General features: G+C 49.5%; 1 protein-coding gene across 3 annotated transcripts in view; it reads left to right on the top strand.

The window, feature by feature from the left end:
* plekhh3 (pleckstrin homology, MyTH4 and FERM domain containing H3) overlaps positions 1-19,998 on the top strand; it is a 64,250-nt gene extending 44,252 nt beyond the window's left edge. For 2 of the 3 annotated variants that reach the window (XM_059957817.1, XM_059957820.1), the window contains exons 9-13: positions 2,785-2,921; positions 7,439-7,559; positions 9,644-10,102; positions 13,776-13,967; positions 18,777-19,998. In XM_059957817.1, the coding sequence (XP_059813800.1) occupies positions 2,785-2,921; positions 7,439-7,559; positions 9,644-10,102; positions 13,776-13,967; positions 18,777-18,953 (1,086 nt within the window). In that variant the 3' untranslated portion in view covers positions 18,954-19,998. The remainder of the gene's footprint in view (positions 1-2,784; positions 2,922-7,438; positions 7,560-9,643; positions 10,103-13,775; positions 13,968-18,776) is intronic. The other variant, XM_059957818.1, reaches the window with a different exon arrangement.
* Positions 19,999-21,897: the final 1,899 nt, after the last annotated feature.

Genomic DNA, 21,897 nt, shown 5'->3' with positions numbered 1-21,897 from the left:
CTAGATCCACTCTATCTGTGTCCTCTGGTTCTAGTTTCCACACTATAGGAAACATCCTCTCCACATCCACTCTATCTGTGCCCTCTGGTCCTAGACTCCCCCACTATAGGAAACATCCTCTCCACATCCACTCTATCTGTGTCCTCTGGTCCTAGACTCCCCCACTCTAGGAAACATCCTCTCCACAACCACTCTATCAGTGTCCTCTGGTCCTAGACTCCCCCACCATAGGAAACACCCTCTCCCCATCCACTCTATCTGCGTCCTCTGGTCCTAGACTCCCCCACTATAGGAAACATCTTCTCCACATCCACTCTATCTGTGTCCTCTGGTCCGAGACTCCCCCACTATAGGAAACATCCTCTGCACATCCACTCTATCTGTGTCCTCTGGTCCTAGACTCCCCCACTCCAGGAAACATCCTCTCCACATCCACTCTATCAGTGTCCTCTGGTCCTAGACTCCCCCACTATAGGAAACATCCTCTCCTCATCCACTCTATCTGTGTCCTCTGGTCCTAGACTCCCCCACCATAGGAAACACCCTCTCCTCATCCACTCTATCTGTGTCCTCTGGTCGTAGACTCCCCCCACTATAGGAAACATCCTCTCCACATCTACTCTATCTGTGTCCTCTGGTCCTAGACTCCCCCACCATAGGAAACACCCTCTCCACATCCACTCTATCTGCGTCCTCTGGTCCTAGACTGCCCCACTATAGGAAACATCCTCTCCACATCCACTCTATCTGTGGTCCTAGACTCCCCCACTATAGGAAACATCCTCTCCACACCCACTCTATCTGTGTCCTCTGGTCCTAGACTCCCCCACTATAGGAAACATCCTCTCCACACCCACTCTATCTGTGTCCTCTGGTCCTAGACTCCCCCACTATAGGAAACATCCTCTCCACACCCACTCTATCTGTGGTCCTAGACTCCCCCACTATAGGAAACATCCTCTCCACACCCACTCTATCTGTGTCCTCTGGTCCTAGACTCCCCCACTATAGGAAACATCCTCTCCACATCCACTCTATCTGTGTCCTCTGGTCCTAGACTCCCCCACTATAGGAAACATCCTCTCCACATCCACTCTTTCTGCGCCCTCTGGTCCGAGACTCCCCCACTATAGGAAACATCCTCTCCACATCCACTCTATCTGTGTCCTCTGGTCCTAGACTCCCCCACTATAGGAAACATCCTCTCCACATCCACTCTTTCTGCGCCCTCTGGTCCTAGACTCCCCCACTATAGGAAACATCCTCTCCACATCCACTCTTTCTGCGCCCTCTGTTCCTAGACTCCCCCACTATAGGAAACATCCTCTCCACATCCACTCTATCTGTGTCCTCTGGTCCTAGACTCCCCCACTATAGGAAACATCCTCTCCACATCCACTCTTTCTGCGCCCTCTGGTCCGAGACTCCCCCACTACAGGAAACATCCTCTCCGCGTCCACTCTATCTGTGTCCTCTGGTCCGAGACTCCCCCACTATAGGAAACATCCTCTCCACGTCCACTCTATCTGTGTCCTCTGGTCCTAGACTCCCCCACTCCAGGAAACATCCTCTCCTCATCCACTCTATTGTGCCTGTTTCATGCTTGCCTGTTCTAGAACTTCCTTGGTGTCTCAGTTAAAGCAGTCTTCATGTACAGAGATCAGCGACCGTGGACCATGTCTGCGTACGGCCTGTTGCCGTTCTCATAAACAAGTTGAGAGTTTACATCCTGTAGTTCTTGCTGCAGTCTCCATGGGTGTTTCTGCACAAAACGTTGCTTTTGGTGCTTGTCTGTGCTGGTACCTTGGTCTTTTTTTGAAACAAAAATACATTTATTGGAAATTACAATACTACAACAAGCACAGAGACAATATTAGTGACTAACGCATCTACCAAGACAAACCGTTCCCGTCTCTGTCAGGGACGGCATTCATCTTCTGCGATGCCCAATGTTCCATGGTCAATGGTCAGGCTGGGTGGAGAGGTCTAGGCCCAGAGCGTATCGCTGTGCTGAGGGACGATCTGGTGTTTGGACAATTTAAACACCGGTCCAGGTAGACGGGGAAGGAAGGGAGGGTGTCGGGCCGATATCGCTCCCACCCACCCCCCCCCCCCCCGCGATGATCACCCCTCTCTCCGCGGCGCTGAGTCTGCGAGACAGCTCCGGCTGCTACACGCTTTATTTCTGTCAGCTCCCCGGCCATTTGCTCTGCTAATATGATGGACTAAGGACAAGGCTTTGGGCCTACTCCGGGCTGGTCCGGGAATTCGGGTCTGAAGGCACAATTTGGCTCGGAATGCTGTTGCCCGCTTCTACCGTCTGCATGATTTGTTCTGTGTTTTGCTCCTTCTCTGCGCATTGGGGGTTGGTCTTTCTTTTTTTTTGAAATGGTTCCTTGCCTTTTTTAAGCAGACAGATCTCAAGGTTGCGATCCCCATGGTTACGGGCACAGGAGTACCCCCGGAACAAATGCCAGGCAGTCCGTCTGGGCCTTGGCCTCTGTTGCCAGCCTCCAGGACCCGCCAAGGGAGCTGGCGCAGACAGCCTCCTGTGCCTCTAACAAACTGGAACTGCCGGATTTGTCTTTGGGTTGGACGCAGCCTAATAAATCTGCGCTCCTTAATGAACCTGACACTGTGCAGTTTGTTGGTGAACTGAACAGATCTGATTTTGTTCGTATCAAATGTCAAAGGTAAAGCCAAAGGCAGTTCTCCTTTCATGGATCAGATCACCTCAATCCGCTCGATACAATGAACTGAAAACTCGCCTTTCCTGCTCCACAGGTTGTGAGGAGTTTACTGGCGAGGCTCGACCTGCAGAACAGCCGTAATCATTATGCTCTCTTCGAACAGACCAGGAGGGACGAGTCGCTCGTGGGGGACGACACGATCGTGGCCGACGTCCTGACCAGGTTTGAAAAGTAAATATCCACCAGCGTGTAACGTGCACGGTCCTTGTGACTATTTCGGAAGTTTGGTGTTGTGCGTTCTAGATGGTGTGAAGCACAGGCAGATCCACGCGTGGATCGGCAATGATCTCCATCGGCAGGGGTGCACCACCAGGCTCTGTGCTTAGCCCCCCTCCCTCCGCCAACTCTGCTGACAGCCGTGTCAAGTCAGCATACTGGAGGGAGACTGGAAATCCAGCTCAGTGGTGCCACAACAGCAGCCTCTCACTCAACGTCAGCAAGACCGAGGAGCTGATTATTGACTTCAGGAGGTCCGAGAGCCGCTCCTCATCGGGGGATCAGAGGTGGAGAGGGTCAGCAACTCTAAATTCCTCTGTGTTATCATTTCAGAGGACCTGCCCTGCCCAGCACGCAAGCTCAGTTACGAAGAAAGCACACTAGCGCCTCTACTTCCCCGGGAGTCTGCAAAGATTCGAAACAGGCAGTTTAAGTGGTTCCGCATGATGGGCTGAATGGCCTGTTTTTGTGCTGTACTTTTCTATGACTCTAAAACTTTGACAAACTTCTGGAGTTGTGTGGTGGGCAGTGGCTGGTGTGGAAACACCAATGCCCTTGAACGGAAAATCCTACAATAAGTGGTGGATACGGGCCAGTCAATCGGGGGGAAGCTCTCACCACCACTGTGCACGTCTACACGGAGTGTTGTCTCAGGAAAGCAGCGTCCATCATCAGGGACCCCCACCACCCAGGGCACGCTCTCTTCTCACTGCTGCTATTGGGAAGGAGGTACAGGAGCCTCAAGCCCACACCATCAGGCTCAGGGACTGTTATTACCCCTCAACCATCAGGAAGAACGTACAGGAACCTCAGGGCCCACACCACCAGGTTCAGGAACAGTTATTACCCCCTCCACCATCAGGAAGGAGGTACAGGGGCCTCAGGACCCACACTACCAGGTTCAGGAACAGTTGTTACCCCTCAACCATCAGGAAGGAGGTACAGAAGCCTCAGGATCCACACCACCAGGTTCAGGAATAGTTATTACCCCTCCACCATCAGGAAGGAGGTACAGGAGCCTCAGGTCCCACACCACCAGGTTCAGGGACAGTTATTATCCCTCAACCATCAGGCTCTTGAACCAGAGAGGGTAACTTCACTCGCCCTATCACTGAACAGTTTCAAGGGCTCTTCATCTCATGTTTATGATATTTATTGCTTATTAATTCATTATTATTATTTTCTTTTTTGTATTTGAAGGGTTTGTCGTCTTTTACACCCTATTGGGTGTGGTCTTTCGTTGACTCTCTCGCGTTGTATTTACTGCGTATGCCCGCAAGAAATGAATCTCAGGGTTGTGTAGATGGTGACATGTACGTATGTAGTTTGATAACAAACTTAGTTTGAAAGTTGACAGGGAGGAGGCTGGCAGCAGAGGATGTTATCAACGGGAGGGCAGAGAGTGGGGAAGCAGAGTGTGTTAAGCAGGGATAGACTTAACGCTCTGAAATTAACCTGGAAAGTCAGTGTGAGGACTTGGACCGTGATAGTTGGACAGGGAGGGGAGGTGGATGACAGATGTTGCTACAGACCTTTCCAGTTGCTAGAGAGGATTAGAGCAGCTATGAAGCAGATCACACAAGGATTTAACAGCAAAAGGCAGGAATAAAAAGATAAAGAGTGCAGTTTAATTTATATTGAAGAAAAGATTAGTTTACTCTATCAAAAGATAAAGAGATTGGCTTTATATGTCACAAGTAGAGCGAGGCAGACAGTGAAATGAGTTGTCTGCATCAATGAACAGCCTGAGGACTGGTGCCTACAATTGTCACCACTCGTCCAGTGCCAACATGCCCTGTCCACAGCTTACTAATCCTGACCCATGTGCAGGCCTCTGGGCTGCAGAGGAAACCGGAGCTCCCGGAGGTCACGGGGAGACGGTACCAACTCCTTACAGACAACAGCAGGTCGCTGGCACTGTGAAGCGCCATGGTAACCGCTTTGATTTGCGATGCTGCACTCATTGGCGTGCGAACGGGCAGTCGCTAGAGATCCACAGCAAGGTCTCTCAACGAAAGGGGATTTTAACTTTCCCCAGTAATGACTTGGAATTGCCTTGGTGCAGAGCTTGAGGACTGCATAGAGATGCAGAGTAACAGTGCTAGACAATAAACAGGCCATTCAGCCCATCTTCATGACAACCAAGGTACCTGCCTGAGCTGGTCCCATTTGCCTAAATTTTAGACCATAAGATACAGGGGCAGCATTGGGCCCATCATGTCTGCTCCACCATTTCATCATGGCCGATCAAATTCTCCCTCTCAGCCCCAATCTCCTGCCTTTTCCCTGTATCCCTTCATGCCCTGACCAATCAAGAATCTATCAACCTCTGCCTTAGTCGGGATTTTCCCCAAGGCCCAATGACGTGGCCTCCACAGCTGTCTGTGGCAAAGAATTCCACAGATTCACTACACTCTGGCTAAAGAAATTCCACCTCATCCCCGTTCTAAAAGGACACCCCTCTATTCTGAGTCTGTGTCCTCTGGTCCTAGACTCTCCCACCACAGGAAACATCCTCTCCTCATCCACTCTATCTGTGTCCTCTGGTCCTGGACTCCCCCACTATAGGAAACATCCTCTCCACATCCACTCTATCAGTGTCCTCTGGTCCTAGACTCCACCACTATAGGAAACATCCTCTCCACATCCACTCTATCTGTGTCCTCTGGTCCTGGACTCCCCCTCTGTAGGAAACATCCTCTCCACATCCACTCTATCTGTGTCCTCTGGTCCTAGACTCCCCCACTATAGGAAACATCCTCTCCACATCCACTCTATCTGTGTCCTCTGGTCCTGGACTCCCCCTCTGTAGGAAACATCCTCTCCACATCCACTCTATCTGTGTCCTCTGGTCCTGGACTCCCCCTCTGTAGGAAACATCCTCTCCACATCCACTCTATCTGTGTCCTCTGGTTCTAGACTCTCCCACTATAGGAAACATCCTCTCCACATCCACTCTATCTGTGTCCTCTGGTCCTAGACTCTCCCACTATAGGAAACATCCTCTCCACATCCACTCTATCTGTGTCCTCCGGTCCTAGACTCTCCCACTATAGGAAACATCTTCTCCACATCCACTCTATCTGTGTCCTCTGGTCCTAGACTCCCCCACTATAGGAAATATCCTCTCCACATCCACTCTATCTGTGTCCTCTGGTCCTAGACTCTCCCACTATAGGAAACATCCTCTCCACATCCACTCTATCTGCGTCCTCTGGTCCTAGACTCCCCCACTATAGGAAACATCCTCTCCACATCCACTCTACCTGTGTCCTGTGGTCCTAGACTCCCCCACTGTAGGAAACATCCTCTCCACATCCACTGTATCTGTGTCCTCTGGTCCTAGACTCCCCCACTATAGGAAACATCCTCTCCACATCCACTCTATCTGTGTCCTCTGGTCCTAGACTCCCCCACTATAGGAAACATCCTCTCCACATCCTCTCTATCTGTGTCCTCTGGTCCTAGACTCACCCACTATAGGAAACATCCTCTCCACATCCACTCTATCTGTGTCCTCTGGTCCTAGACTCCCCCACTATAGGAAACATCCTCTCCACATCCACTCTATCTGTGTCCTCTGGTCCTAGACTCACCCACTATAGGAAACATCCTCTCCACATCCACTCAAACAAGGTTGTGCTCTATTCGAAAGATTTCAATGAGGTCAATCCTCATTCTACCGAACTCTAGTAAATATGGCCCAGAGCCAAAAAAACCTCATAATTTTGTACACCTCCATCAAATCTTGCCTCAATCTTCTACATTCCAAGGAATAAAGTCCAATCCTGTTCAACCTTTCTCCCAAATGACCAGCCTGACATTCATTTTCTTGCCGGCATTCACAGTAACCGCAAAGAAAGACGATAAAAAGAGTGCGTAAAATAAAACTGAGCAGAGAAACAAAGAATCGAAGAGCACAAGCAGCAAATTGTGCAAACAAGGACAAAAAAAAACTAAGTAACAAAGTAACATCAATAATATGAGTTGTGGAGCCTCTGAAAGTGAGTGTTTAGGGTGTGGAATCGGTTCAGTGTTGAGGTGAGTGAAGTTATCCATGCTGGTTCAGGAGTCTAATGTTTGAGGGGTAATAACTGTTCCTGAACCTGGTAGTGTGAGTCCTGAGGCTCCTGTACCTCCTTCCTGATGGTTGAGGGGTGATAACTGTTCCTGAACCTGGTGGTGTGAGTCCTGAGGCTCCTGTACCTCCTTCCTGATGGTTGAGGGGTGATAATTGTTCCTGAACCTGGTAGTGTGACTCCTGAGGCTCCTGTACCTCTTTCCTGACCATGAAAGAGGAGTCATTGTGTGATTGCCCAGGATGCGAAATGCAAATGAGAGGATGCAAATCCCACCCTATCCAACATTGTGACTGACTGCCAAGTCTGTATTTGAATGTGACCAGGTCGATGTGCTGATAGCACGGCCAGCCGCATCCGTGCATCTGGTAGTAATCTCTGTTCCTTTTGCAGATTCTCTGCGAGCGTGGCTGAGGCCGAGTCTGAATGCAGACTCTGTTTCAAACTGTTGTGCTTCCTGGAGCCAGACCGCGGCCCGGCCAACAACGTGGAGCTCCGCATTTTCTTCGAGCAGGTAAATCAGAACCGGGTTCAATATCACCGGCATACGGCCTGGAATCTGTAGTCTTTACCGCAGTAGTACAACGCAATAATGGGGGAAATCCTGTGAATTACTGTAAATTATAGATACATTAAACAGTAGTGCAAAAATAAAAAAGTAGTGAGGTAGTGTTCATGAGTCCATTCAGAAATCAGATGGCAGAGGGGAAGAAGCTGTTCCTGAATCGTTGAGTGTGTGTCTTCAGGCTCCTGTACCTCCTCCCTGATGGCAGAGGGGAAGAAGCTGTTCCTGAATCGTTGAGTGTGCGTCATCAGGCTCCTGTACCCCCTCCCTGATGGCAGAGGGGAAGAAGCTGTTCCTGAATCGTTGAGTGTGTGTCTTCAGGCTCCTGTACCTCCTCACTGATGGCAGAGGGGAAGAAGCTGTTCCTGAATCGTTGAGTGTGTGTCTTCAGGCTCCTGTACCTCCTCACTGATGGCAGAGGGGAAGAAGCTGTTCCTGAATCGCTGAGTGTGTGTCTTCAGGCTCCTGTACCTCCTCCCTGATGGCAGAGGGGAAGAGGCTGTTCCTGAATCGTTGAGTGTGTGTCTTCAGGCTCCTGTACCTCCTCCCTGATGGCAGAGGGGAAGAAGCGGTTCCTGAATCGTTGAGTGTGTGTCTTCAGGCTCCTGTACCTCCTCCCTGATGGCGGAGGGGAAGAAGCGGTTCCTGAATCGTTGAGTGTGTGTCTTCAGGCTCCTGTACCTCCTCCCTGATGGCAGAGGGGAAGAAGCTGTTCCTGAATCGTTGAGTGTGTGTCTTCAGGCTCCTGTACCCCCTCCCTAATGGCAGCAATGAGAAGAGGGCATGAGCTGGGTGGTGTGGGTCCTTCATGAAGGTAATGCTCCTTAAAGATGTCCTGGATATTACAGAGGCTGGTGCCCATGATGGAGCTGACTGAGCTTACAACCGTCTGCAGCTAACTTCAATCCTGTGATGTAGCCCCTCACCCCTTCCCCATACTGCACGGTGATGCTGCAGTTAGATTGCTCTCCACGGTAGATCTGTAGAAATTTAAGGTTTTTTTTAAACAAACACACCAAATCTCACGGCCCGCTGTCTCCACATTCATCCCTTACAAAGAAACATCCGCTTGTTCAGCAGGGTGGCAGCTTCTGTCTACCTCAAGCACTCCAGTAGCCAGTCCGTCTGACACAGCCAAAACGCCGGTAAAGAAGAGAGGCCTCGCCTGGCCAGACGGGAGCACACTGAAACATTCAAATGTGGGCTCCTGGGACAAACACAATGTCGGCCACATTAAACGCCGGCTGCTTTGGGAGAGAGCCGAGCAGTTCCCGTTATTAGGTCACGGATTCGAGAGAGGTCCTTCAACCCGGCTGGTCTCTGCCAACCAAGTGGTCCCGTCTGCCTACTTTTGACCCACATCCCACTGAACCTTTTCCCACCCATGCACCCTCAGAGGGCATCCTAACAGGCTGCATCACTGCACAGTACGGAGACCGCACTGCGACGGACACGGCGGCTCTGCAGCGGGTGGTGTTCACGGGTTCAATGCCCACTCAGAAACTGGATGGCAGAGGGGTAGAAGCTGTTCCTGAATCGTCGAGCGTGTTCCTTCAGACTTCTGTACCTCCTTCCGCATGGCAGCAATGAGAAGAGGGCATGTCCTGGGTGGCGGGGGACCTTAATGACGGACGCCGCCTTTTTGAGGCAACGCTCCTTGAAGATGTCCTGGATGCCGGGGAGGCCAGTACCCATGATGGAACTGACTGAGTTTACAAGTTTAAATTCCTCGCGGAATACCGAGAGCCAAGAACTCTCTGCACCTTATTTAGATCCGTTCAGCACCCCCTCGCCATACCAGACGGTGATGCGGCCAGTTAGAGTGCTTTCCACAGTACATCTGTAGAAATTTGCGAGTGTCTTTGCCATCATACCAAACCTCCTCAAATATAGCCGCTGTGGTGCCTCCAATCGGTAGGTTGGGCCCAGGTTAGACCCTCAGAGGTTCTGACACCCTCGCCGAGGGCCGGTATGAGGTAGTGAGTTACCTTCATCCTGCGCAGTGTTAGTGACTGGCTTTGTTTCTGGTGCAGGCCCATGAGATGGTGGTGAAAGGGTGCCTCCCCGCGCCCGAGGAAACGTTGCACACCCTGGCCGCCCTGAGGTTACAGTTCACCTTCCGGGACTTCAGCCCCCACGCGCCCCTGCCCAGACTCCAGGAGCTGTTCCCCGTCAGCGCCCTCCGCTGCAGGCTCACGCAGGCGGGCAAGCAGCCGCCGCCCGCCGGGCTCAGGAAGGGACGGGGGCACCTGCTGCCAGAGACGCTGGCGAGGAGCCTGTGGGGGGCCACCGGTCACAAGCAGAGACTGGAGGAGGAACAGGCACTGCGGGTTCAGCTGAAAGAGGAGAGCGCCGCCACGATGTCCTCCATTGTGGAACAGTGGAAACGGCTTCAGGGCACGGGCCAGGTGGACGCCATGACGGCCTACCTCAGCATCCTGAAGCAGTGGGGGGTGTACGGAGCCAGCCTGTTTGAAGTGCAGCTGTTCGCGGTAAGTCCACTGCCCGCCCGTCTGAAGCTCTGCTTCCCCACTGATGCCGAGTTTCAGGAGCAGTCACCCCCCACCCCGGCCCCCCACCTAAGAGTCTGGCACCGTCTACCAGGAACTCTGCGCGGGCATCACATTCCCTCTGGAGAAAGGGCAACAGTGGGCCTAATGCGGTGAGGGTTGAGCAGGATCTCGAAGACAGTAAACTCCAGATTACTCCTGGTGCCAAGTGCTGGTTTGGGCAGGGATTGAGGGAAGGTAGCACGTTCCAGTACAAATGCCCGTGTGGCCGTTCCCCGCAATGATAAGTATTCCGCTTTGGATATTGTTGTGGGGCGGTGGGGGGGGTGGGGGATCTGCGACCGCCGGATCTCCAGCGGCGAGTCTGGCGTTGTTGCTCAGGAGGGAAAGGGAGGAGAAGAGGACTTCAGTGTGGCAGAGGGTTCCACAAGACGCGAGGGTCTGTGGACGCGATAGAAACAGCCAGATGGCACGTTGCCTCCCAAGTTCCGGGGTCAGGGACGTCTCGGTTCGGATCCACGGCACTCGCGAGGGGGAGGGGGAGCAGCCGGGAGTCTTGGTACATATTGGCAGTAATGTGACATAGGAGGAAAAGGGAGGAGGTCCTGAAGAGAGAATTTAGGGAGTTGGGCAAAAGGCTGAAAAACAGGACCTCCAGATCAGTAATCTCTGGAGGGTAGGAATGGGATGATTTGGTAGATGAGGAACTGGGGTTCAGATTTGTGGATCATTGTGTCTCTTCAGGGGAAGGTGCGACTTGTACAAAAGGGACAGGTTACACCTGAACCCAAGGGGGAACAATATCCTTGAGGGCAGGCTTGCTCGATCAGTTGGGGAGGGATTGAATTAATTTGGTAGGGTAGGGGCATGGGAACGGGAGTGGTGGGGCTGCCGGTTGGCTGTGGACAGGTGCCGTGTGCAGTGAGACTCACAGGAAGGACGGGCAGATGATGGGGCAAAATTGCAGCCGGTGGAATGAGTTGCAGTGTAAGTATCGAAACAGACGATGAATACATGACTGAAGGTGTTATATTTGAATGCACACAGCGTACGGAATAAGGTCGATGATCTTGCAGCACTGCTAAAGATTGTCGGGTGTGACGTTGTGGGCATCACTGAGTGAAGATCATAGCTGGGAAGTTAATGTCCAAGGATACGCATTCTATCAAAAGGACAGGCAGGTACACAGAGGGGTGGACAGTGCTCTGTTGGTAAATATGAAATCAAAAGTTTAGAAAGAGGTGACAGAGTCGGAAGGTGTTGAACCTTTGTGGGTGGAGCTGATGAACTAAAAGGGTAAAGACCCTGTTGGGAATTGTATGCAGGCGGTAGCCAGGATGTGGGTTACAAGATAGAAAGGGCAATTTTCCGAAAGTCATGAGGGATTTCAATATCCAGATAGATTGGGAAAATCAGGTTAGTGCTGAATCCCTACAGAGGGAATTTGTAGAATGCTTATAAGATGTCTTTTTAGAGCAACTCCTGGTTGAGCCCCACCGGTGGGGCGGGGGGAGGGGGTGTGGTGGTTGGTCAGATATTTTGGATTGGGTGCCGTGTACTGAACCAGATTTGATTAGGGAGTTTAAGGTAAAGGAACTCTTTGGAGACAGTGATTGGATTCACCCTGTAGTTGGAGAGGGAGAAGCTGAAGTCAGATGTATCAGTACTACAGTGGAGTAAAGGGAATTACAGACACATGATAGAGGAACTGGCCAAAGTTGATTGGAAGGGGACACTAGCAGGGATGATGGCAGAGCAGCAGTATCCGGAGTTTCTGGGAGCAATTCGGAAGGTGTAGGATAGATATATCCCAAAGAGGAAGAAGTATTCTGAAGGAAGAATAAGGCGACAGTGCCTAACAAGCATAAAAACACAAGAGATGGCATATAACACAGCTGGCATCTGATATAGCAAAAGTTAGGAAAGTTAGAGGATTCAAAAGCTTTTTAAAAAAACACAAAGCACCTAAAAAAGCCATAAGGAGAGAAAAGATGAAATATGAAGCTAAATTTGCCAATAATATAAAAGAGGTTACCATAGAACCATAGAACATTACAAAACAGAAATGGGCCTTTTGGCCTTTCTTGGCTGTGCCGAACCATTTTTCTGCCTAGTCCCACTGACCTGCACCTGGGCCATATCCCTCCAAACCCCTCTCATCCATATACCTGTCCAAGTTTTTCTTAAATGTCAAAAGTGAGCCCGCATTTATCACTTCATCTGGCAGCTCATTCCACACTCCCACCACTCTCTGTGTGAAGAAGCCCCCCCCCATGTTCCCTTCAGACTTTTCCCCCTTCACCCTTAACCCATGACCTCTGGTTTTTTTCTCCCCTGGCCTCAGTGGAAAAAGCCTGTTTGCATTCACTCTATCTATACCCCTCATAATTTTATACACCTCTGTCTAATCTCCCCTCATTCTCCTACGCTCCAGGGAATAAAGTCCTAACCTATTCAACCTTTCTCTGTAACTCAGTTTCTCAAGTCCCGGCAACATCCTTGTAAACTTTCTCTGCACTCTTTCAACCTTATTAATATCCTTCCTGTAATTAGGTGACCAAAACTGCACACAATACTCCAAATTCGGCCTCACCAATGTCTTATACAACCTCACAATTACAGTCCAACTCTTAAACTCAATACTTTCATTTATAAAGGCCAATGTACCAAAAGCTCTCTTTACAACCCTATCTACTTGTGACGCCACTTTTAGGGAATTTTGTACTCCCAGATCCTTCTGTTCTACTGCACTAAAAGTTTTTTTCAGATAGATAAAAGAGCAAAAGGGGCAAGAGTGGATATCGAACAGCTGGAGAGGTAGTAGTGGAGGACAAGGAAATGGTGAAGGAACCTTAATAAGTACTTGCGTCATTCTTCACCATTGAAGATACAAGCAGTTTGCCAGAAATTCAATGCCAGAGCTTCAGGGGGCAGAAGTGAGTGTCATTGCTATTACCAAGGAGAAGGTGCTTGAGAAGTTGAAAGGTTTGAAGGTAGATAAGTCACCTGGACCAGATGGTGTAAACCCCAGGGTTCTGAAAGAGGTGGCTGAAGAGAGTGTAGAGGCACTAGTAATGATTTTTTAAGAATCACTGGATTCTGGAATGGTCCTGGATGACTGGAAAATTGCAGATGTCACTCCAGTCTTCAAGAAGGGAGGGAGGTAGAAGAAAGGAAATTATAGGCCAGTGAGTCAGAGGTTGGAAAGATGTTGGAGTCCACGATTAAGAACGGGGTTTCAGGGTACTTGGAGGCACATGATAAAAGTGGCCAAAGTCAGCAAGGGGAAATCTTGTCTGATAAATCTGTCAGAATTCTTTGAAGAACTAACAGGCAGGATAGACAAAGGAGAATCACGAGATTTATCTCCCATGAGAATATCAGTCCCATCCTGCTCCCAATGGGACTGGTTCCCCAATGACGATATCAGTCCCATCCTCCTCCCAATGGGACTGCCTCCCCGGTGAGGATATCAGTCCCATCCTGCTCCCAATGGGACTGGTTCCCCCATGACGATATCAGTCCTGTCCTGCTCCCAATGGGACTGGCTCCCCGGTGAGGATATCATTCCCATCCTGCTCCCAATGTGATAGTTATTTCCATTTACCAGCACCATACAGAACCTGATTTTAAGACTGGCGAATTACTGTTACAGACAACTTCGGGGAGCATGGCTGAGACACGGTGTTTGGCCATCGATGCAAAGGCTGTTTCTCTCTACAAGCCGGGAGATATCGAATCCGTGGAGAGCTTTGATTACCACCAGATTTCATCGTTTGAGACAACTGATAAGAAAACACTTAAAGTTACTCTGAACAAAAGGACTTTGTTGCTCGAATCCTGCAAGGTATTGTCAACAATATCTGACAGATCACCCATCTCTGATTTAATAGATACAGGTGCAGAAAGTCACCTCCTCAGCTGCCATAGCCCCTCTTGCCCACAACCTCTGACTCCCCTGAAACCCATCGTTCTAATGTCATACCTCACAACCCTCGGCTCTGTCAATCAGACAGTTCCACAGAATCACCTCAGAAGACATAATTCCTCATATACAAGACCATAAAACAAACGGTTATTTGGCCCATCGAATCTGCTCCACCATTTCATCATGGCTGATCCATTTCCCTCTCAACCCCATTCTCCTGCCTTCTCCCTATAACCCTTCACTCCCTGACTAATCAAGAACCTGTCAACCTCCACCTTAAATACACCTAATGACCCGGCCTCCACAGACACCTGTGGCAACGAATTCCACAGACTCACCACTCTCTGGCTAAATGGATGCCAGAGGCTATTCTGAGGCTGTGCCCTCTGGTCCTAGACTCCCCCACTATAGGAAACATCCTCTCCACATCCACTCTATCTATGTCCTCTGGTCCTAGACTCCCCCACTATAGGAAACATCCTCTCCACATCCACTCCATCTGTGTCCTCTGGTCCTAGACTCCCCCACTATAGGAAACATCCTCTCCACATCCATTCTATCTGTGTCCTCTGGTCCTAGACTCCCCCACTATAGGAAACATCCTCTCCACATCCACTCTATCTGTGTCCTCTGGTCCTAGACTCCCCCACTATAGGAAACATCCTCTCCACATCCACTCTATCTGTGTCCTCTGGTCCTAGACTCCCCCACTATAGGAAACATCCTCTCCACATCCATTCTATCTGTGTCCTCTGGTCCTAGACTCCCCCACTATAGGAAACATCCTCTCCACATCCACTCTATCTGTGTCCTCTGGTCCTAGACTCCCCCACTATAGGAAACATCCTCTCCACATCCACTCTATCTGTGTCCTCTGGTCCTAGACTCCCCCACTATAGGAAACATCCTCTCCACATCCACTCTATCTGTGTCCTCTGGTCCTAGACTCCCCCACTACAGGAAACATCCTCTCCACATCCACTCTATCTGTGTTCTCTGGTCCTAGACTCCCCCACTATAGGAAACATCCTCTCCACATCCACTCTATCTGTGTCCTCTGGCCCTAGACTCCCCCACTATAGGAAACATCCTCTCCACATCCACTCTATCTGTGTCCTCCGGTCCTAGACTCCCCCACTATAGGAAACATCCTCTCCACATCCACACTGCTGCTCTGCCATCATCCCTGCTAGTGTTCCCTTCCAATCAATTTTGGCCAGCCACATATCTTTGTAGTTCCCATTACTCCACTTCAGTACTGATACACCTGACTTTAGATTTCCCTCTGCAATTACAGGATGAATTCGATTAAATTATATCTCTTTATCCTGGACAGAGCAGTGCTGTGCTTCACTGTCTCACAGCCCAGAGAACTGGGTTCAATCCTGACTAAACTGGTCTCATACGTGGAGTTTGCATGTACAATTTTCTCTGTACAGTTTCAACTTGTTTACATCTTTCCTGTAGGTAGATGGCCAAAACAGCACACGATACTCCAAATTAGGCCTCACCAATGTCTTACACAACTTCAACATAACATCCCATCTCCTGTACTCAATACACTGATCAATGAAGGCCAATGTGCCAAAAGCTTTCTTTATGATCCTGTCTACCTGTGACACCATTTTCAATGAATTATGAATCTGTTTTCCCAGATCTTTCCGTTGTTCCACATTCCTCCGTGCCCTACAGCTGTCTGTGTAAGACCTATCCTACCAAATTCCCTGTATTAGATTCCATCTGCCATTTTATCAGCTGGTCCAGATCCCACTGCAAGCACTGTCCACTACACCCCCAATCATCCGCAAATCGTTGATCCGGTTAGCCACATTATCGTCCAGATCATTGACATAGATGACAAACAACAACGGACCCAGCACCAATGCCCGCATCACACCACTAGTCACAAACCTCCAGTCAGAGAGGCAACCATCTACTCCCACTCTGGCTTCTCCCACAATGTCTAATGCCGAGCGACTGAACCTTCTTGACCAAACTCCCAAGGGCCTTGCTGAAGTCCATGTAGACAGCATCCACCGCCTTGCCTTCATCCACTTTCCTGTAACTTCCTCAAAAAAACTCTGACTGCCTAGACATGACCTACCATGCAGGAAGCCATGCTGACTATCCCTAATCAGTCCATGTCTATTCGAATACTCGTATATCACGTCCCTCAGAATACCTTCCAATAACTTTCCCACTACTGATGCCAGGCGCAACGATCTACAACTTCCTGGTTTATCCTTCAACCCTTTCTCAAACAACAGAACCACTTTGGCTATCCTCCAGTCCTCCGGTACCTCACCTTCAGCTATGGGGTGATGTAAATATCCGCACTTGCCTCCCGCAGGGTCCGAGGGAGCACCTCGTCAGGCCCTGGGGATTTATCCACCCTCATTTGCCTCAACAGTAAACCTCTCCTCCGTAATCTGTACAGGGTCCATGACCTTGCCTCCGCTTTGCCTCACTTCTACAGACTCTGTCCATTTCCCCAGTAACCACAGATGCAAAAGTCCATTTAAGATCTTCCCATCTCTTCCAGCTCCACGTGCAGATTACCATTCTGATCTTCCAGAGGACCAATTTTGTCCTTTTACGTCTGTAGAAACCCTTCGGAATTCTCCTTCACCTTGTCTGCCAGGGCAGTGTCACCTCTACTTTTAGCCTTCCTGATTTCCTTTTTAAAGTGTTCTCTTGCAGTTCCACAGCGATGTCAGTTGTTCCTGCCTGCCTATACCTGCTCTGTACCGCCTTCTGTTTTTAACTCAATATCTCTCAAAAACCAAGGTTGCATAAAGCTGTTATCCTTGCCTGTATTCTAACAGGCACAAACAAGCTTCGTACTCTCAAAATTTCACTTTTGAAGGCCTCCCACTTACCAAGTACAGCTTTGCCAGAAAACAGCCCGTCCGAATCCACACGAGCCAGGTCCTTTCTGATACCTCCAACGCAGCATCTCAACCCGAGGACCAGACCTACCCTTTTCCATAATTACCATGAAACTAATGGGATTGTGATTGCTAGATGCAAGGTGCTCCTCTGCACAAACCTCTGTTATCTAGTATCACACTCTTCCTAGTTGGGACTTCAATCTACTGATTAAGGCAACTTTCCTGAACACATTTGACAAACTCTTTCCCATCCAGCCCTTTAAAGAATGGGAGTCTCAGTCAATATGTGGAAAGTTACAATTACCTTCTATCTCCTTCTCTTTCTTCCATGGCCTGCTGGTCCATTCCTATTAGATCCCCCCTTCTCCAGCCCTGGATCTCTTTTACCAATCCACTTCCCAACTCTTTACCACCCCTCCCCCCTCCAGGTTTCTCCCTCCCCTCCCCCACCCTTCTAATGCTGACTCCTCATCTCTTTATCCCTAGTCTGCTGGGGTGTCTCAGCCTGAAACATTGACTGTACTCTTTTCACAAGATCACAAGGCAAAAGAGCAGTAGGCCATTCAGCCCATTGAGCCTGCTCCACCGCTCCACCATGAGCTAAACTATTCTCCCATCGTTCCATTTTCCGGCTTTTTCCCCATATCCCTTGACAACCTGACTAAATAGATACCTATCAATCTCCTCCTTAAACACCCTCCTTCTCCATAGACGCTGCCTGGCCTGCTGAGTTCCTCCAGCTTTCTGTGTGTGTGTTGCTCCTCTCCTATCAGATCCTTTCTTCTCCAGCCCTTGGCCTTTCCCATCCACGTGGCTTTTCGTATCACCTTCCAGCTGCCCTCCTTTCCTTTGCCCTGCCTTTTAATTCCATCCTTCCCAGCAGAGGGTCTCGGCCCAAAACATCAACCCATTTATGAATCTCCATGGACGCTGCCTAGCCTGCTGAGTTCCTCCAGCTTTCTGTGTGTGCGTTGCTTTGTATTTCCAGCATCTGCAGAATTCCTTGTGTTTGCTGTAACAAACTTTGTTTCTTTCAACAGTCTTCGACCTCTCTACAAATTTGCTCCTTTAAATGCCTCAGACTGTTAGATAGTCTATAATATAATCCCATTAACCTTCCTTACTCATCAGGTCCACCCATAACGTCTCTCCAGCCTGTCCTGACTGAGTAGTGCCACGTTTACCCTGACCCTGACCCTTACGATTACCATCTACTCAGAGCCTCTCAGAGACTCTCAGAGCCTTGCACATTACAGCAAGGACAGCTTTAAGTTATAAAAAAAACTCTTCACCCCACCAAACTGCTCCAAGTAATCACTCGTCAAATAAAGAATACCAAAATTTTCACCAGCAAACCTGGAAATAACGCATTTGGTTCCTTCATCCAAAGCACAGAAACAGGCCCTTTGGCCCATCTGGTCTGTGCCGAACCATTAATCTGCCTAGTCCCATTGACCTGCACCGGACCACAGCCCTCCATAACCCTCCCATCCAAATTTCTCCTAAATGTTGAAATCGAGCTGGCATGCACCACTTGCGCTGGCAGCTTGTTCCATACCCTCATCACCCTCCGAGTGAAGAACCTCCTCTTCATGACCCCCTTAAACATTTCACCTTTCACCCTTAACCCATGACTCGCCCAACCTCAGTGGAAAGCAAAAGCCTGCTTGCATTTAGAACTGACTCTGCCCAAAATTATGTCCAGCGTGCCATCTTTAACATCTCCTCTGCTGTTTGTACGTAACATAGCAGGAATTAATTCAGGTTACTGATGTGGGGGGAAAAAATACATTTTCAGAATGATATCTGTAGACACCAATTTATTTTTGATCTTTAGGCCCGCGAGATTTCTCAGCTGATGAAGATATACAGCACCCACCATTGCAGAACATGGACCCGAGCTGGCTGCCATCCCACAAAACCCAGAACCACAGGGGCCTTGCCCAACACTCCCCAGCGGGTCCAGTACAAGGACTTCAGCACAGAGCAGACTTTTACCTCAGGAGGCATGTGATGCAGGAAGTACAACGGGAGAGAAAGCCGCTTTTCTTTTGGCGAGATGGTCCCAGTCTATTGCCCTGCCACACCAGCACATCCAAAACTCACCTTTCTGTGCCTTCTATTCTTCCCAACCGCTTTCGCACGAGCTGCTGGAGAAGAGTGGTTCGTTTTAGGGAAATCCGTCGGTACCAGGTGTCCTCGAGATCTCCGTGGTCTCTATGGGTCGTGCCCCAAGATCCGACAGAGAGCACAATTTTTTTAAATGTCTTTTTTTTTTAAATATGTATTTTAAAACGCTAGATCACGGAGTAGTAATGGTATTAAACTACCACGAACACAGAAATAGTTTTAAAAAAAAAGAACATTTCCTCAAAGACTGGGCAGTGGGATAAGCACATCGCTCTGAACCACAATCAGTGCACAGGAGGAGATGTTACGGAGAGACGGCCCACAGCACCTGGTGCCTCAGCAGAACCAAATCCATGAAACACTACAAATTGCCAGCTCCAAATCTCTGAAAAGTGACTTGAGCTGGAACCGGACGAGCTGATGTGCTGAAAGTGAAGAGGACTGAGGCTGGAACCTCACAACCCGTGCCCGGCAGAAATCTGGGGGAAGAAAGGAGAAATTGGGAATTCCACTCTTTCCGAAGTGACTTGTTTTAACCTGGCAGTTGAGTCGATCACTCCCACGTGAAGAACTCCAGGCTGTCAGTCTGGAACTAATTAATTATTTCATCTGGCACAGTCTTGACGGCGTGCAGGAAATTGTGTGGAAGCCCTGGGTAACAGATTGCACTAACTTACTTGAGTCCGAAGCTGCTGTGAGCATCCCTGGGCCTCGATGTCTAAAGCTGCTGGCAGCTTTCCTTTTACAAAACCCTTCCCTTTGATTGTAAATTTGCTCCATAAACAAAAGCTTTTTTAAAGAAAAAATTAACTCTCAGCATTTCCTGTCTCACCCAATGTCCATGTAATGCACTGTACTGTACAGCTGAACATGGGTGCATTATGTAAAGGATTTTCTGATTAAAACAACTGACTATATTGTTAACTGTATTGGCTTTGTCAGTGGCCCACAAGACCCACTCAGATGCACTTGCTGACCAGGCCCAATGCCACGTTGTTGGAGTTCCAGCAGGTCACAGAGGGTGAGCTCTGCTGGGAAGTGGAGGGCGAGCAGCAACCAGATACGGTAATTTTCCATCCTCTTTATCGGGGATTTGAAATCGCAGCAGCTGCTGGACAGAGCGTACAGCGCGGAATGTGCCCCGACTGAGCCCCAGCCTAATCACACGGGGCAATTTACAACGACCAATTAACCTATCAAGCAGAATGCCTTCAGACTGAGAGGAAACCCCAACTGGACGCAGGGAGAAATAGCCCCACCATTCAATAAGATCATGGCTAATCTCCACCTACCTGCCTTCTCCCCATAACCCTTTAATTCCACAACTATGCAAAGATCTCCCCAACCTTATCTTAAATATATCTGCTGAGGTAGCCTCCACTGCTTCATTGGGCAGAAAATTCACAGATTCACCACCCTCTGGGGCCAAGCAGTTCCTCCTCATCTCCGTCCTAAATCTACACCCCCAAGAAGCCGTTAAGGATTGTAAGACCCTTCGTCAGGACTCGGCCTGAATCGTTGACTGTACTTCTCCCTACAGATGCTGCCTGGCCTGCTGCGTTCCACCAGCATTTTGTGTGTGTTGTTGCTTGAATTTCCAGCATCTGCAGATTTCCTCGTGTAAGATATATTGACTGTCCTGCTGTACATACCATATATTTCAAATGACTATAAACTGCACATTGCACAATCAGACGGAGACGTAACATAAAGAATTTTACTCCTCGTGTACGTGAAGGATATAAGGAGTAAAGTCAATTCAATTCAAATGTCCCTGAGAAAACAGCAGAGCATAGCAGTTAACGCAAAGCTCTTACAGCGCCACCGGCCCCAGTTCAATTCCCGTCGTTGTCTGTAACAAATTTGTTCACTCTCCCCGTGACCGTGTGGGTTTTCTCCGGTCCCAAAGGCGTGCATGTGGTGGGTGTAATTGGGCGATGCAGGCTCACTGGGCCCGCCTCTGCGCTACAGCTCTTAAAAGAGAGAAACAAGCCGCCTGCAGCCACCGAGGGCCTGGATTAGTATCGACCAGGAGGTGGGAATCCAACGTGAGGCGGCCAACGCTTCATGGTACTGTGAAAGATTTGGGGATTCAGCCAGTCGAACAACACTGTCCATTCTGTGTCAGTCCCCTCTCCACGGACACCCTTAACCACCAGCACCCTTGTACAAACATCTGCCGTGGGCCGATGGTAAAAAATAGCTGGTTGAACACTGCTCCTGGAGTTTCGTGTAACTTCTCCACTTAACCACCAACGCCCTTGTACAAACATCTGCCGTGGGCCGATGGTAAAAAATAGCTGGTTGAACACTGCTCCTGGAGTTTCGTGTAACTTCTCCACTTAACCACCAACGCCCTTGTACAAACATCTGCCGTGGGCCGATGGTAAAAAATAGCTGGTTGAACACTGCTCCTGGAGTTTCGTGTAACTTCTCCACTTAACCACCAACACCCTTGTACAAACATCTGCCGTGGGCCGATGGTAAAAAATAGCTGGTTGAACACTGCTCCTGGAGTTTCGTGTAACTTCTCCACTTAACCACCAACGCCCTTGTACAAACATCTGCCGTGGGCCGATGGTAAAAAATAGCTGGTTGAACAACACTGTACACTGTGTAACCTCTCCACTTAACCACCAACACCCTGACAGGAGTGTTTGATGGCTCTGGGCCTGTACTCAATGGAATTCAGAATGAAGTGGAGGGGGGTGTCAGATAGAGTGACCAGAGGACACAGATAAGAGTGGATGTGGAGAGGATGTTTCCTGTGGTGGGGGAGTCTAGGACCAGAGGACACAGATAAGAGTGGATGTGGAGAGGATGTTTCC

Source organism: Hypanus sabinus (genome assembly GCF_030144855.1).
Source record: "Hypanus sabinus isolate sHypSab1 chromosome X1 unlocalized genomic scaffold, sHypSab1.hap1 SUPER_X1_unloc_2, whole genome shotgun sequence".
Taxonomy (NCBI): domain Eukaryota; kingdom Metazoa; phylum Chordata; class Chondrichthyes; order Myliobatiformes; family Dasyatidae; genus Hypanus; species Hypanus sabinus.
The sequence above is the reverse complement of the archived record's forward strand: the minus strand, read 5'-3'. Positions and strand labels throughout refer to the sequence as shown.